Here is a 15,617-nt window from a genome sequence, read left to right as displayed (position 1 = left end):
TTTTTTTTTTTTTGAGACAGGGTTTTTCTGTGTGACGTCTTAGAACGGTGGGTCGCATCAGAACATACCACACTAGGTAAACAGTTCCACTTGTAAGAGGTTTAATTGAGAGGGGTGGACAGTAGCGGAGAGAGAGGAGGGAGAGAGAGAGAGGAATGTTACATATATATATATACACACACACACACATAGTTCTGATGTAGTGACCACAGGTTAAGGTGGGAGGTGAGCCAAATGGATTCTGGGACTATGGCAGCTGTTGCCCTGGCAACGGGTCTATGAGGCCCGCCCATGTGATGTCACTGGCTTTGGAGGCCCTGATGCTAAAACACTGTGTAGCTCTGATTGTCCTGGAACTCTGCAGACCAGGCTGGCCTCGAACTCCTACCTCAGAGATCCTCCTACCTCTGCCTCTCAAGATCAAAGGTGTGAGTCACCACCACCCCGCTAATGGTGTGCTTAATATTTAGCCCTTGAACCTTTTATTCAAACCAGATCTCACTTGGAAGCAAAGCAGGTTCAACCACTAAGTAACAATGACTTTGGTTAAAGAAGCCAGCAGAGCAGTCCAGGAGCCTCTGAGAGAGCTGTGGAGCAGTGAGAAGCCCCTGACAGGCTGTCTCTGGGCCAGGCCACCTTCAGGAGTCCTGAAGGCCGCAGAGGCTATGGACCTGATTCACCCTCTTGCCTGGATCCTGACCAGGTGGGTAGGTGGGGAATAGAGGAAATGGCTAAACTGAAGCTCGGGGAAGCAGGAGCAGCCAGGCTGGGGACAGATGTGTGATGTGGGTCAGGAGGTCGGAGACGGGTGATAAAGTGAAGAGTCGGGTGGAGCAGCGTATACAGACATACAGACGGGACAGATGTGGAGTTCAGAGTCCATGTTTAGATTTGGTTTGTGAACCTAGTTTGGAGCACTACAGGACACTTGCAAGGTGCCCACCGATAACGTCACGCCATAGCCGCTCTTCTTGTGCCCGTGAAGGACGCCCCTGAGCCCAATGACTAGGCTTGGCTCTCCTCCCCTGGATCCTAGCCTGTTAGGGAGCCTTGCATCTAAGCCTCTGTTCATGCAGAGAGTGGGGCTAGGTGGGAGGTGACCCCGGAGTCTCAGCTGTCCCGAGGGGGCGCGGGGGAAGAGATCCATGCATTCTCAAGATGCTTGGCTGAAATTTGGTTTTATACACAGCTGCTGATTCCAAGGGTTCTGCTCCTCTGAAGACACTGGGGGTGGGGGTGGGGAAGAGTCCAAAAAGAGACACTAGTTGACAAAGATCCACCCCTGCCCGTGTCTGTCTAGCCTCTGGGAATGAGAATCTCAGCTGAGTAGGTCTCGCATCTGTCTCCCTAGAATGTGCTTCACCCTGGTGGGCATTTAGCCATGGCTGTCCTTCCTCTATCCCTCAGAAAGCCCACTGTCATCAGTGTAGGGCCCCTGCTGGGGCCAGCCTGGGCCTCCTGCCAAGCTCCAGACAGTCCCCAACTGTCGCCCTGACAAATGCCAGGCCCAGGGGTCCCACATCAAGCACAAGGCCCTGACCTGTGCTCTGACACCCACCAGGCAGGACCCCTTGACAGGCTCTACGGAAGAGAAGCCTGATTAGAAACCAGACTGTAGATAGCAGTGAGGCTGGAGGGCCGAATTCCATCTGGACCACAAGTGGAAAGCAAGCAGATAACAGAAAACACAGAGCTGCAAGGAAGGGAGCAGACTCAGGCCCGACTCACGGCTCACCTTCCTGGCCCCGAGGCCCTTGGTGTGGAAAAGGCTGTCAGCTTTCCACGCCAAGCCTGCGTATTTGACACGTGTGTGAGTGTGTAAGTCCTGCATGAGACACAGCACAGAGAAAGGGCATGACCTTCGTGATAGGAACGCAAACATCATGCTCTACCCTTGCTCCCTACCTCTGACCTTGGATCTTAGTTCAAGGGCACCCCCATCCTCCCAAACAGGGTGTTAACAAGCTGGACTCCCAAGCCTGTGGCCAGGAAGTCCAATGTTAGAACCGCTTAGAGACCATCACTTGGAGTAGAGGCTGCCTTTAGCCCAACCCTCCTCCCAACACCACGCTGTAGCTATCTTATGTGCTCACAGGCTCTTGTGCTCCCACCCTAGACACTGCAGTCATCCACCTCCCCTACCAGGGGAATCCCAACAACTCCTTCAACAACTCAGAGCCAGAAGCAGTGGAGAGGCATGGCGGTCCGTCTTTACCTGTTCGTGTCCTGTGCAGAAGAGACAGGTGAAGAGAGCTCAAGGCGCCTGTCGGAGAGAAAGGACAAAGAAACAAGGTGGTCTCTCTGGTCATCAGGGCCTCTGGACCGTTTCCTCAGGGTCCTGCATGCCAGTCATCTTCTTGTCCTGTTGCTACAGTCCCTGGCTACTGTGGCTTCTCCTCCAGGCTTCTCCTGAATGCGGTGCCTTGGTTCTCAGGTCCCCAGTGCCACCTCTCCCACCAGGAGCCCTGTCCTTCCTGCCACTGGCTGCAGTCCCTCGTGAGAGCATACTCCACTGGGCTCTGTTTTGGGCTCCTGAGGATCCTGTTGGACAGTTCTTTCCCTCCAGGTCCCATGCCCACACTGTCTCCCAGGAGCAATGCCACTGGGTGAGACAAAAGGTGAGGAGTCTCAGAGAGTATTCTGCCACCATATCTACTGATCCAAGTAAAAAACATCTCTGTCTCCCAAACCTCACCTCTCTACTCAGCCCTGCCCAGGTCCATGGTAGACACTTACCTAGTTTAGTCCTCGTGGAGTTAGGCTGGCCTGAGCCTCGCCACAGACTGCAGAGTGTGGGGGCAGAGCTGAGGGCAGGCTATGAAAACCGTGGCCTCCGGCAACTGGCCAGTAAAAATAGAACAGCCGCTACCCCTCCAGCTGCCCCTCCTCCCCACCCCCTCCCACCATGCACACCTCACAGGGCCGATACGTGCTGCCGTGTATACCACGGGCACACAGGCTTAGAGACTAGTGTGTGTGCATCAGGAGCACACGTGAGCCTTTGACCTGGGGAAAACAACGCTCACCTGGGGGGAGGGCAGAGAGGGGAAGACTACACTGGATGAGCAGCTGACCGGAGATGTGAACAGGAAAAGGGATGAAGAAGATCAGGGAGTTGGAAGGCCTAAGGAACCATTAAAGATGGAGGAAGGAGGCAGTAAACTGACACTTCCTCTCTAGCCAGGACATGCAGACAGGCAACCCCGGACCATGCTCCAAAACCCTCAAAAAGCCAAAGACCTAAGTGTGTCTCTGATGACAGCGAGACAGGAGGGTGCCTGCAGGGTTTTGGCGACCCCAGAGCACGTTTCTGAGGTCCAGCTGAGTCACAGTAGCAGAAGAGCCATCGTTAGGTTCGTGGAAGCCTGCATAGCGGTAGACTTCTATACACTTCTTCAGATGGCCTTTAAAGAACCTCCATTGCCCAGGTTCTCAGCAGCACTCTAGATTCCATTTCTTGAACCCAGGGAGACTAAAAGTCTTTCCCCTGTTAATCTTCCTGTCAACCAGAGCCTGCCTGACTGCAGGGCCACACCTGTTTGCTGGGTATTTTTAGGACCGTTGATGAACACATAATACCCACCCTATAGTCAGAGAAAGACAATGCCTGCTATGTTAATCTGGTGGCTATTATAGTCGGTCATCTTGTGGGCCAAGATCCCAGGTTAGGCAGGACAGGCAGAGCACTGACCCCTCTGGGAGGCCAGGAGCAGGCTCACAGGGTTGGGAAGGGAGTAGGTGGGCAAGGGTGAGCTAAGGAGGTGTATTTCCAGTGCCCATAAAGAAGAACTAACCTGCCGTGGGGCCACTAACGTTCTGCTGCCTGGCAGAGATGGCTCTAAGCCTGTTCTTCACAGGTCACATTCGAGAAGCCTCTTGCTGGTAGCTTCCAGGGAGAAAGGACAGGGTCTGAGAAGTTATGGGGCTCGGATGCAGGATTCCAAGTAGAGAGGTTGGAGTAGAAAATAGACAGCCATCAATCAGCAGCTGCAGAGGAGGAATCTGGGGAAGTGTCCACTGCTGCTTATTGCCTTGGTTTTTGTGGATCTCTCTGTCTCTCTCACTAAACATTTGAGGGGTGGGTGTGTGTGTGTGTGTACGTGCACGCGTGTGTTTTCTCATGTGTGCAGTGTATATATAAGCGTGTGTGCAGAGGTGTATTGATAATTGTGGAGGCTCGAGTCAACCTGGGGTACTATTCAATTGGAATATCTGCCGTATTTTTAGAGACAGAATCTCTCATTGGGACCTGTGGTTCACTGATTCAGCTAAGCTACCCAGAGAGCCCCAGAGCCCAGCCAGTCTCCAAGTGCTGAGGTAATATTCCTAGTTTCTGATGTGGGTGCTAAGGATTAAGCTCAGTAGACAGCAGGCATCCTAGCAAAGGTCCATCTCTCCAGCACCTCCCATAAATTTCTTTTAAGAAGTCACACCAAAGATGAGTCGTCTGCATGAATTACCTTGCTTTTTGAAAAGGAAAAGAAAGCTAATGTGGCAAAGCACAAGAAAGGACCAAAACAAACCAAAATTTAGGTGACGATAGGCTTACGGTCCCTGTGAGTGTAGACGACCCAAGAGGGTGTCCTCTCTGCTAAAACTGCAAGGCCATGTGCACCGTGCCTGCTATGCGCAGAGGGTCTTAGAAAGAGCAGGACCTGGATTCTCTTGTGCTAAGTCTCAGTGTCCTGCCTCAGTTTGCTTTCCCTCCACACCATCTGGCTCCAAACATCTAGCTCTCTCCGTCAGGTCCACCCCAACTCGTGACTCCAGTGTTGGCTTTACACTCTGGTCCGAATTCTGGCTTTGTACAATGGTTCCCAGACTTCTCTGGGGACTGTCTCTTGATATCACTCAGAAATGTCCTTCAAAACTAGGTCTGTCATGGCTGAGGTGCTTGTACAAGCTCTGGTTTACCCAAGCATGGAAGTGGGTACAGAGACCTCCAGAACCACCCACAGGTCGGCCCTGCAATCTCTAGCAGGAGTCCTCTAGCAGGAGTCTAGCTGAGGGTTCACTCCATATATCTCTGCCCTGCTACTCCAATCGATGCCCTCACCAAGGTGCCTCTGTTACTTTTCGCCACACCTCCTTGCTTACAATAGAGAGCACCTCCTGTTCAGTTCACATCTGTCCAGGAATAGGTCGCCCACTTCCTAGTCTGCCTCTACAGGGATCTTGGGAAAAGAAGGCTATGAAAGAGCCTTCGGACTCTGTCTAGCTTCTCCTTAGATGGGGAGCCAGAAGCAGCCAGCACTCACAGAGCTCTCCAGAGTCCCCAGCCATGTGGATGATGGTCCCGCAAACATGACAGTGTGAACATGATACTTTATATAGCCAAATCACAGACATGATTAAAGATGAGTCCTGAGTTATCACAAGGGCCCTTTGAAGATTGGGGCACGCAGCCAGGCAGTGGTGGTGCATGCCTTTAATCCCAGCACTTGGGAGGCAGAGGCAGGCAGATTTCTGAGTTTGAGGCCAGCCTGGTCTACAGAGTGAGTTCCAGGACAGCCAAGGCTACACAGAGAAACCCTGTCTCGAAAAACCGAAACCAAAACAAAACAACTGGGGCACACAGCTAAGGGTTGGTATAAGATTATGGCAAATGAAGTAGAGGTCAAAGGGGAGAGATGCAAAACACTGTCCTCCAAGTTGGAGGGTGTGAGAGCCAGCCAAGGGATGCAGGTGGCTTCTAGGACCTAGAAGAGAAAGGGAAATAGCCGCCCTGGCTTCCAGAAGGAAGCAGGCCTGCAGACACCTCATCTCCCAGCCTTGTGAGACTGGTTTTAGACATTGGCCTTTCAGCTCTGTAAGATAGCTTGTGCTGTGTTGCGTTGTGGTGGCTTTTTATAGCAGCAAGAAGAAGTTAACGGGCTCTCACCAGTGACTCGGAGGGCACCAGGCTTCATGGTCAGGTCTGCATGGGGCCAGGCAGAAAGTAGTGAGTTTGACAAGACCGGTGAGAAGAACTAGGGTAGGCTAAGTGTTCGGGAAGTCTTCGGGAAGATCCTGACACTCCTGACAAACTCCAGCCCCCTAGGGCTTCGCCTTCCTGAAAGTCAACTTTTTCTCTTGCTGAGAGGATCACGAAGGTCAGAGAAGGAAGACTCTGCAGTCCAGGAGAACATGGAGATAATGTGAGCCCATGTGATAAGCAGTTCCGATCTACTGAGCAGCCCCTCTTCACAGATTCTTCCCTAATGTTAGCGTTAGTCCCCTTCTAACTCTGCTTCCGGATCTCCTCTACTCCAAACACATCCCTGTCTCTGTTTTGAATTCCGCTAAGGCCCATAGGTGTCCATTGAGCAAATGAGAAGATGGGGCCCCTCTTAATGCAAGAAGCCCAGCAGGCACTGGGGCTCCTCCAGCTCAGAGTGGGACTTGGGGAGCTGGAGGGTAGACTCAGCTATACCGTACGTCCTGGGGCTAACCCACGGCTCTCAAGAGCGCTCTTTTGCTTTCCTGGGATGACCACTTCTACATACATGTTCTCGTGCCTCCCAGATTCACCTCCAGTTTCTACCCTCTGCTGAAGCAGCAACCTAGCTCACCCCACTTCCACCCCCAACTCGGCATCGTCCCCCAACCTTAAGGCCGACAGTCCAGAGCCTAATCTTAATAAAGTCTCAAGGCTAAATAAGCCAGCTCCCCAGAGCCCTTAGCACCTTTCTCATTGGTAAGCTGGCTTAGGAGTATGACATGACCTTAGGGGAGCCTGGCTTCCAAGGGACTTCCCTTTGCCTCTTGGGGAACTCCTACACTGGACAATTGATGAACTTTCTTCGGCTTCTTTAAAAGCCCAGGGGACTCTAAGGCAGTGTTGACAGAAGCTGAGCTTCAAGGGACTGACCCCCACGGGAATGACACAACTGCTATGTCCCTCAACACAATGAGAAATTAACAGAGCAAAAGTGGGGTGCAGTGGTGCATACCTGTAATCCCAACACTTGGGACACTGAGGCAGGAGGGTGGCCAGGAGTTTGAGGACTGAGTCTGAGTTGGAAGGAGAAAGGGAAGAAGAATGCAGGAGTCTCCAGGGCTTTCTAGGCTGGGAGGGAAGGGTGGGTAAGGAAAGAGACTCAGAATGGTTTAGTGGAAGAAGCAAGCCTAGGCAGAGTATCCAGCCTGAGACTATAGGGTATGGGAGGAAGAAAGTACCTAAGCCCTACAAGGCCATGGGTAGGGTAGAGAAAGGGTCAGCCATCTCAGTGGAAGACACCTGTCAGCCAGCCCCAGCTGCCCCCGAATTGTTTGGAAAGCAGAAGAACCTAAATTAGCAAATGACAAAGCCAGCCCATTTGTCCCGCCAGCAGGCCCTCCCCCACACTGCTGGGGGGTGGGGCAGGCCTCAGTGGCAGCCAAGACGGAGCCCCCTCTCCACACCCACTCCACTGCACGTTGAGCCTATCTGTCCTTGCCCTGGGATCAGTTGTCTACAGTGAACCCTGGGAGGGGGAGGGGAGGCGACGGAGGAAGAGAAATTAGCCAGAACAAAGAAAGGCTGTCAGTCCTCAGCTTTACGCCACCGATCAGCCTGTGTCCGAGGGCCTGTGTCGCTGGAGAGAGAGCCTAGCCGAGTGAGTCAACCCTCAAGCTTGGAGTCAGACAGCCTCACAACCAGCAAATCTGATCTGGGTGTATGTAACTCGAGCGGTTTGACCCTTTTGAGATTCCGTTTCCTCATCTATAAAAATGGAGATAATAATAGTGTCTACCTCAGAGGCTTGCTGTGGGGCCTGTGGTGAGGTAATGTGTACAAAGGGCTTTGCAAAGGTCTGGCATGAGACAAGCGCTTAGCCGATATTAAGTTCTTCGCGTATTCTGGTTTCGGCGGTGCTTGGGATTGAATGGGGGGGTGGGGCAAGCACTCTACCACTATGCTCTTTCCCAGCCCTTTAGTGTATCCTCACTGAAGCCTCACAATTACTCTGAAGTGGGCATTATTATCAATCACATTGCACCGATGAGGAAACTCACAGTAGATGAGCAACTCACTCAGTGACCCGTAGCAAGAGGATGCCAAGTCAAACTGTATATAATATACTCCGGTGCCTGGTGACAGCCTGGCCTTACACGAACTGTTCCGTAAACACTCTACTGTTTATTTCTTCAACATTCAACTTCAGATTTTCCTACTGCAGATTTGAATGGAGCAGTCCTGGGACCCAAAGCTCCCTAACATCTAATGGGCTGCATTGTATTAGTGATTCTTATCTGTGTCTGTCGAGCCAGAAATAGTTCCCAGCCTCTGTTCTCAGCCCTAAGACTCCAAGAGGAGGAAGCTTTTCTTTGTGCTACGGAGATGCGGGGGGGTGGGAGGGGGCTAGGCAGAGAGGGAATAAGGGGGTGCGAATGAATAAACCCACCGGGAGAGGCGGTGGGAACATTCAAGCTCCGGCAGGCTCCAGAAGAAGCTGGGTGGGCCCTGCCACCTTCAGCCGGGCTGCGTTTCTCACACTGCACTCTCTGCTACCTCCCACGCCTCGGACTTCCTCCCACACCCTCTGCCCAAACCTGTTGTCTCACTTCTCCCTCCAGCTCCCTGCTTACTCCATTCTGCACGAAATCTGCCTCGGCCTCTCTGCCTACTTCCTGCCTCCAGCCAGGCGCTGTGATGGATAAGGGGGCGCCCAAGACAGACCCCACTCTTCACCCCAGGCTGCCTCCAAGTTGTCATCCGGGAGCCTTGTGCTTTGAGCCTAGGGCTGGGCCATGCCTTGGCAGGTCCCTGCAGAACAGGCTGCCTGGCCAGAAATCCCCATAATAAGTAGGTAAGGTTCAGGGCTGCCCCTGTGGGGCACGGGAAAGGGGTGTGGGACATGGAAATGGAGAGAGCTTGCAAACCAGGTGTGGGTGCCACCCTTCATCAACAAATTCTTTTTAGACTGGCATATGAACAGTCAGTGAACCTGGGAACTGGGACACCAGGTCAGCACGCAGCTCTCCCACTGCCTCCTCGCTCCACCCACTGCCCATGCCCAGTTCGTACCCCTGTCCCGCCCCACCGTGCCCCAAGCCTGATGACCACAACTCCCAGGCCTCTCCTATATTTCCAGCCTGCCCTGCACCCTAACCTGCCCACTTGACTCTGTAGAAACCCAGACTCTGTAGTTCTATATCTGCGCCATTGAGCTTGCAGGCTTCCAGAGCCAGGGTGTTTCTCCCTTCTTATACTGCTGCCCCACCACCACCACTGCCACACACACAATATAGAGGCAGCTGTCCCTCCCAGAGCTGCTTGCTTTCGCTCTTCGAGGTCTTCTTCTGCACATCTCACCTGACTCTAAGTCATTCTGTGCCTTAGCTTTCAGGTGTCCCCCGTCCACCTTTCCTCTGGGAAAGTTGCCTCAAGGGGCCGGTGACAAGGTCTTTACTCTATCTGCCTGCCCCTGCAGGATTCAGCATGGTGTGTAACAGAGCGAGCCCATGCTAGCCCAGCGATTTTTCTAAACCACGATGCCTCAGAATGTGCCAGAAGGCTTGTTAAAGCATAAGTACTGGTCCTCAACCTCAAGTTTCTGCCTCAGCAGGGCCGAGGCAGGTCAGGACGATATCGCTGGTCTGAGACACAATCAAGAATCACTCAAAAAGCACCCTCTGGGCAAACACAACACAGGGTAAAAAATGCCCAAATGTGGTCTGAGTTTGCCCCCAAGCAGACCCTAGGCGTGGGTACTGATAAGCCACCCTCCCATACCACCCTCCAGTTCCCAGAGAATGATGGAGGTCCCCAGTGGCCCCATTTCTCAGCTATGCGTGTGTTCTTTTACCTGACCCTGTTAGAATTCTGTAAGTAAGAGGCACTGAGCAGCCCAGACCTCCAGAGGGGCCCAGCCCTGAGGCTTCTGACCTCCGTTCCTGCTGCTTTCACATTCCTCCTCCCCCATGGAGCAGTCCTGGAAGAACAGAAATGGTTGTCCCTTTTGTCATCAGGAGGAGCTTTGTCCTGGGGCTAGGAAGCTGAGAGCAAGGTACTGAGGAGAGAGTCCCTGACTGGGCCACTCCTCCTGGCCAGGGTTTAGACAGAAGCAAAGAGGTGGAGGCCGTAGGAAAAGGGAGCCTCCTGACTTTAAGACTACAATGCTAGAGCCTGGTGTAGTGACCCCTGAGTTCAAGGTCAGCCTGTTGTACAGGGTGAGTTCTAGAGCAACCAGGACTATACAGAGAAACCCTTGTCTTAAAAAAATGTATAGAGATACACACACACATATATGTATATGTATATATATGTATATATGTGTGTGTTCATATATGAACAGTATACATATATGAACAGTATATATCTCCATGTATATTTATATATATATTCATATATTCAGTATATAGTCATATATTCAGTTCATATGAACAGTATATATATAAACAGTATTTCATTTATAAATTAGATTTAAAATAAATACAACTCTTTTTTTATTTTATTTATTTTTAGTTTATTTACATTTCAACCCTTTATCCGGTTTCCCTTCCTCCCGGAAACCTCCATCCTATCCCCTCTCTGATACAACTCTTTAAAAAGAAAGAAAACCCAAATAAATGAAGAAAGAACTTAATGTTAGAATCCAGCTGCTGCTCAAGCCACCGCTACCTGCAGCAGCCCCTCCCCTGTCTTCGATATGGACAGGTAGACACTGGGGACAGCCTGTGAATCTCTAGCTAGCAGACTTCCTGGTGCCAGGATTTCTTACCCAGAGAAGTAATTTTATATCAAAGCGAGTATTGGTAGCCACACATCCTGCTGCCCTTCCCTGCCTCCTGCCTGGTAGTCAGAGAGAACCGGGCAGCCGACCTGTGCCACAAAGCCCTGAGCCATCAATCAGTACATCTCAGCAGAGTACAAGAAGAGATGCCTACTTCTACTGCATGGGCCCTGATCTCGTCTCTTCTGAGTTTCAACCATGTTATCTATCCCCAGTGCTGGGGTCTGGACTCATAAAGGCCCTGACGCACTGTTGTCTGTCTGTCTATCCAAGGCATTAATCACTGCTCTAATAAACTCCATGCTCCCAACAGTCTGTCTTCGTGTTCTGCTTGAATTCCTGTCTGAGGCCCGTCACTGGCCATTATCCTCACTTGGGCATTCGAACGCATTCTTCACCTGCTAGTTTCCATCTGAGTCCTGTGTCTGTCCCTGACCTGTTCCCTGTGTCCTCGGGATGACAGGAAGGTACAGCCACCAACACTGTGAGCCACTCTTGAAAGTCAGCTGAGCCCCAGTGTCTGCCTTGCCCCCCTTCCCCCGCCTTGAGGTCTCTGGTCTTCATAGACCATGACACCAGTTCTGCTTTGGCCATAGTCAGTGTCACCACTACAGCCACCTCATTGCTCTCCTGGCTGCAGCCAGAGCCTCTCCAGCTCCTGGAAAGCCTGTGACACTGCTGTGGAGTCATTTCACAGTCCTCATGGCTTCCCTAGCTTCCTGCTCCCTCAGCACGGGCCATGGGCTTTGGCACTACCGCCAGGGCATCCTGGGATCCAGACTTCCTCCAAGCCTCAGTCTGCCCAGCCACTCCTGAGTAGAATAGGTATGTCCCTTTTCCTGGCCTACCACCCTTCTCATGCCCTTCGTTCCCACACTTCACCCCAGCACTGACATCATCCATTTCCTTCTCTAGGAGAAACTGGAGTGTAGACCCCAGGCTCCATTCTTTTGTTTCCTCTCCCCTCAGGGACACACATAGTAGGTGCTCAACAAAGGCTCACTCCTTGAGTAAATGGACATACAGCTAGCATGGAGAGGTGCCTTCTTGAGCAGACACAATACAGGGAGTCCCTTCCCAGCTCAGATCCGTGCTTTCCCTGGGGGTCCTGAAGGAAGGTCAGGGGCTCAAAGCTCAGAGAGAAGGCTGGCTAGGAATCTATCCTGTCCAGGTTTTTGGTACCAGCTGCCCCCTTCCAGGGGGAGGGGCATCCCCAACCCTGCTTGACCTTGGCATAGGAGATGATGTCCAACAATGTGCTCACACATACAAAGAAACAAGAGCTGGGGAACTGGGCCTTTCTTGTTATCAGGCTTAGATCCTAAACAATGGCCGTTCCCTCTCTGTCCCATGCCAGGCTAGGTCCAGGTACCAGGGAAGCAGGCACTAATACAAGCTCAGGGCCTATGTGTATGCTAGCCACTCAGCCTCCTGCCTGCACCAACTCCCTCTCCAGCCCCCTCCAATTCAATGATTTCCCTCTCTGCTCAACCACACATTCCTGTTTTAAGCAAGTGGCTTAAGTGGCAGGTGGCTGGCCAGGGAGGTACTCCTTTGGTCAGCAGGCCTAATGAAGGACTCCAGGCAGGAAGAAGAAACGTCTTCCAAACTCCTTTTGAAGGTGGGTTTCCATAGGCTCCCACTCTTTCCATGCAGAGACGGTTGCTACACTTCTTGCTGTAGAAGAAAGAGGAGCCCCGCTCCTTCATCTCCATCTCAACTCAGACCCTCCCTCCCCAGCTGCACCTCACCACCTCCTCTATCTTTGTGTGTGGCTCTGTTACAGAATTGGTAACCCAAAGCCCTAATGGCAAATCTTGTGGGATGTCCACCAGGTGGCGCAGTCCTGCATGCAGAAGGGTAGGCCGAGAGATCTTAGTAGGACTGGGATAAAGCTGGAGGGCACAATTAATTCTCCCAGCATAGATGCCAACCATGGAGCTGGGGTTGGCCGTTTTGAGACAGTTTCTTCCTCCTCAAGGCCATCCTGTGAGAGAATGTAAGGCAGTGTTTCTCATGCTGTAGACTGTTAGGACCTGGTCTGTATGGTTGACCATTTATACTGTCCTGACATTTGCACAGAAGGTACCGGTGCAGCCATGGAGAAAACCACCAGCGCCTTAGCTTGAATCAAGGTCATGAGACCAAAGTGAGCTAAGACTTACGCCTACCTGTGGCCAGGAACTTTTCCTCACCAACACTCACTGAGGAAAACATTGTTTTTTTTTTCTTAAGTATGTCCTTGATGAATCAGGAAAGTATAGATAGACAGATAGATAAATGGGCAAGATAGAATATATATAATCAAAAAATTAAGTGCAGTTTTTAGTCTTGAAAAGTGTCAGTCATTTATTGAAAATCAACCAAGTCATTTCAAAACTTTACTAATTTATTTAGTGTGTGTGTCTGTGTGTCTGTGTGTGTACGTCAGAGGACAGCTTATAAGAGTTGATTGTCTCCCTCCACCACGTGGGTCCCTGAGACTGAACTCAGGTAGCCAGGTTTGTCTACGTGCACCTTTACCTGGTGGGCCCCACGGCATTGTCTTCAAGTTATTTCAGAACAGACTTGCCCATGAGCTCTGAGGATCTTCTGGTTTAGTGAAAAACCCCAAAGTACCAAATGAAGCGTTTGTGGGGGTGTTTTGTTGTTGTTGTTGCCATCGTCATCGTCGTCGTTGTTATTTTGCCTTTGTTTTGGTTCTTCTCTGAGTGCATCTAGAAGCTGAGGTTCCTGGAGGTGTTGAAGCTCAGCTCGCCACCAGAGGGAGCAGTGAAGGACTCTGTGTGTCTGTGACTCAGAATACGTGAGTGACTTATACATGGAAACTTCCGAGTAACTGGCCACGCTATGACTGTTCCATGTCCCAGTCAGATCCCTCCTCCTCCCTCTGCCCCACCCAGGTGATAAACAGGCAGACGCGTTGCCATTCTCAGCTCCTACCCATCCCTCCCTTCGCACGCATTCCGCACACATTCCTTGTTCCCAATGAGGTCGCCTGGATCGATACCAGAGAAGGCCAGGAGAGCAAGTGCAGTCTCTGGGTGGGCGTATCAGCATCCATTGTAACCCCATCCAGTCCACGAGGACGTGTCTTTCTTCAGTTGAGGTTTTCCCGGAAGCTTACCCAGCTGGGTCCTGCAGGCTCTAACTGGCTGTGCCGCTCTTAACTTCTCGGAGAGAAGGTAGAGACTTCTTTGGGAACTTCTGAAACCCATAACCATTTATGACCACACTTTTTAAATTTTTTTTAATTTAGTTTTCAAGACAGGGTTTCTCTGTGTAACAGCCCTGGCTGTCCTGGAACTTGCTCCATAAACCAGGTTGGCCTTGAACTCACAGAAAGCTGTTCGTCTCTGCCTCTTGAGTGCTGGGATTAAAGGCTTGCACCACCACCACACAGCCGTGCACCACATTTTTGAGAGCCATAATCTCGTACACCAATTCCAGAAGGTTCAGAGGCATCAAGGATGCATGAGGAAGAGAACACAGTAGTGTGTGCACAGATGTCTCCAAGGACCTAGAAGAGAGACTGTGTTTGGGGCATACTGGACACCACACACACACACACACACACACACACACACACACACACACACACACAGTCCTGTTCCCCTCTGGTCATGGCCAAGACTTCTGGGAAAACATGAAGGACGCCCAGGCCCCTAGTTGCCACTAGAGGGCAGTGCGGAGCAGGTGAAAGTGGACCTGTTCGGGAGAGCCAAAGTTGGCTGAAGAAAATTCATGCAGCTGTTCACACTATTAAAAGATATATGTATCATTCAGTATAAATTTCAATGTTATATTTCAATATTATATTACTTTCAGTATATTATAGAGGTTTCAAGGTGACTAGTAGAGTCCAGGAAGCCCAAAGTTTCATACCCTGCGACAAAATGGCATTTCTCTCCCACCAACACTTCCACTTCCTGGTATGGTCACCTCAGAATCATTCAGGGGTTCAGCCTGGACTGAAACACATCTCCTATCCCCTTCCTGAGCTTGACTCATGTGACTTCTCTGAGATTCATACCAAAATCTAAACTTACTTTTGTTGCCATACAAATCTAGAAGTTTCCTCCGGACATTTGTGATATGAGTAACAACAGCTGTGCTTTCCTGTCTTGTGAGGAGGGAGAACATGGCCAGGCACCATAGCACAGTTCTGCAATCCCAGAACTCAGGAAGCAGGGGTGTCTTAAGCTCCAGGCTAGCCTGGGCTACACAAGGAAACTTTGTCTCAAGAGAAATTTCTTGGGTTATAGCTCAGTGAATCACACTGGCCTAGCATGTGCAAGGCCCTAGATTTGATCAACAGCAGAACTGGGGTCGGGGTGGGCAGGTAATGAATTGTCTCAGAGAGGGAACACCCTCAAGCTAAGTTATATAGGAAGTACGAGAACTCGTCAGACAACCAGAGAGAAGGCTTTGAAGACCCAAGAGCAAAGTGGCGTGGCAGAGGACAGAGTGAGGAGACATCAAGTACCTCTGTTCTCGCTGGGATGCAAAGGCTAGTTTGTGTACCGTGTACGATGCAGCCCAGAGTGGATGTACAGGTGACAACAGGTGCCAGGGAGCCCCACCTTCATGCATTTATACGGCACCCACCAACCACCAAAGGGTTAGAAGCCAGGGTGACATGGTTTGATAGTTCATGTAAAGGTTAAAAATAAATAAATAAAAAAGGATTGAATGGTAAAAGAATTAGATGCCAGGGTAAGGCAATTACCACCATCATCACCACCACCACCATCATCACCACCACCATCATCACCATCACCACCATCATCACCATCATCACCATCACCACCATCACCATCATCACCACCATCATCACCACCATCATCATCATCACCACCATCATCACCACCACCACCATCATCACCAACACCATCATTACCACCATCACCACCACCACCA

General features: G+C 51.1%; 1 protein-coding gene across 7 annotated transcripts in view; it reads right to left on the bottom strand.

The window, feature by feature from the left end:
• The window catches only part of Tnni1 (troponin I1, slow skeletal type), a 31,314-nt gene that overhangs the window by 10,001 nt on the left and 5,696 nt on the right, over window positions 1–15,617 (bottom strand). The window contains exons 1-3 of one of the 7 annotated variants that reach the window (XM_031383850.1): window positions 8,367–8,430; window positions 6,933–7,048; window positions 2,216–2,263 (exon numbers count right to left, since the gene is read on the bottom strand). In XM_031383850.1, coding sequence (XP_031239710.1) covers window positions 2,216–2,263; window positions 6,933–7,048; window positions 8,367–8,387 — 185 coding nt within the window. In that variant the 5' untranslated portion in view covers window positions 8,388–8,430. Of the gene's footprint in view, window positions 1–1,735; window positions 1,802–2,215; window positions 2,264–2,736; window positions 2,811–6,932; window positions 7,049–8,366; window positions 8,431–8,550; window positions 8,571–9,850; window positions 9,869–15,617 lie in introns of those variants that run through there. The other 6 variants (XM_031383894.1, XM_031383856.1, XM_031383884.1 and 3 more) reach the window with 6 other exon arrangements.

Source organism: Mastomys coucha, unplaced genomic scaffold, assembly GCF_008632895.1.
Source record: "Mastomys coucha isolate ucsf_1 unplaced genomic scaffold, UCSF_Mcou_1 pScaffold1, whole genome shotgun sequence".
Lineage (NCBI taxonomy): Eukaryota > Metazoa > Chordata > Mammalia > Rodentia > Muridae > Mastomys > Mastomys coucha.
This window is presented reverse-complemented; position numbering and strand designations above follow the sequence as displayed.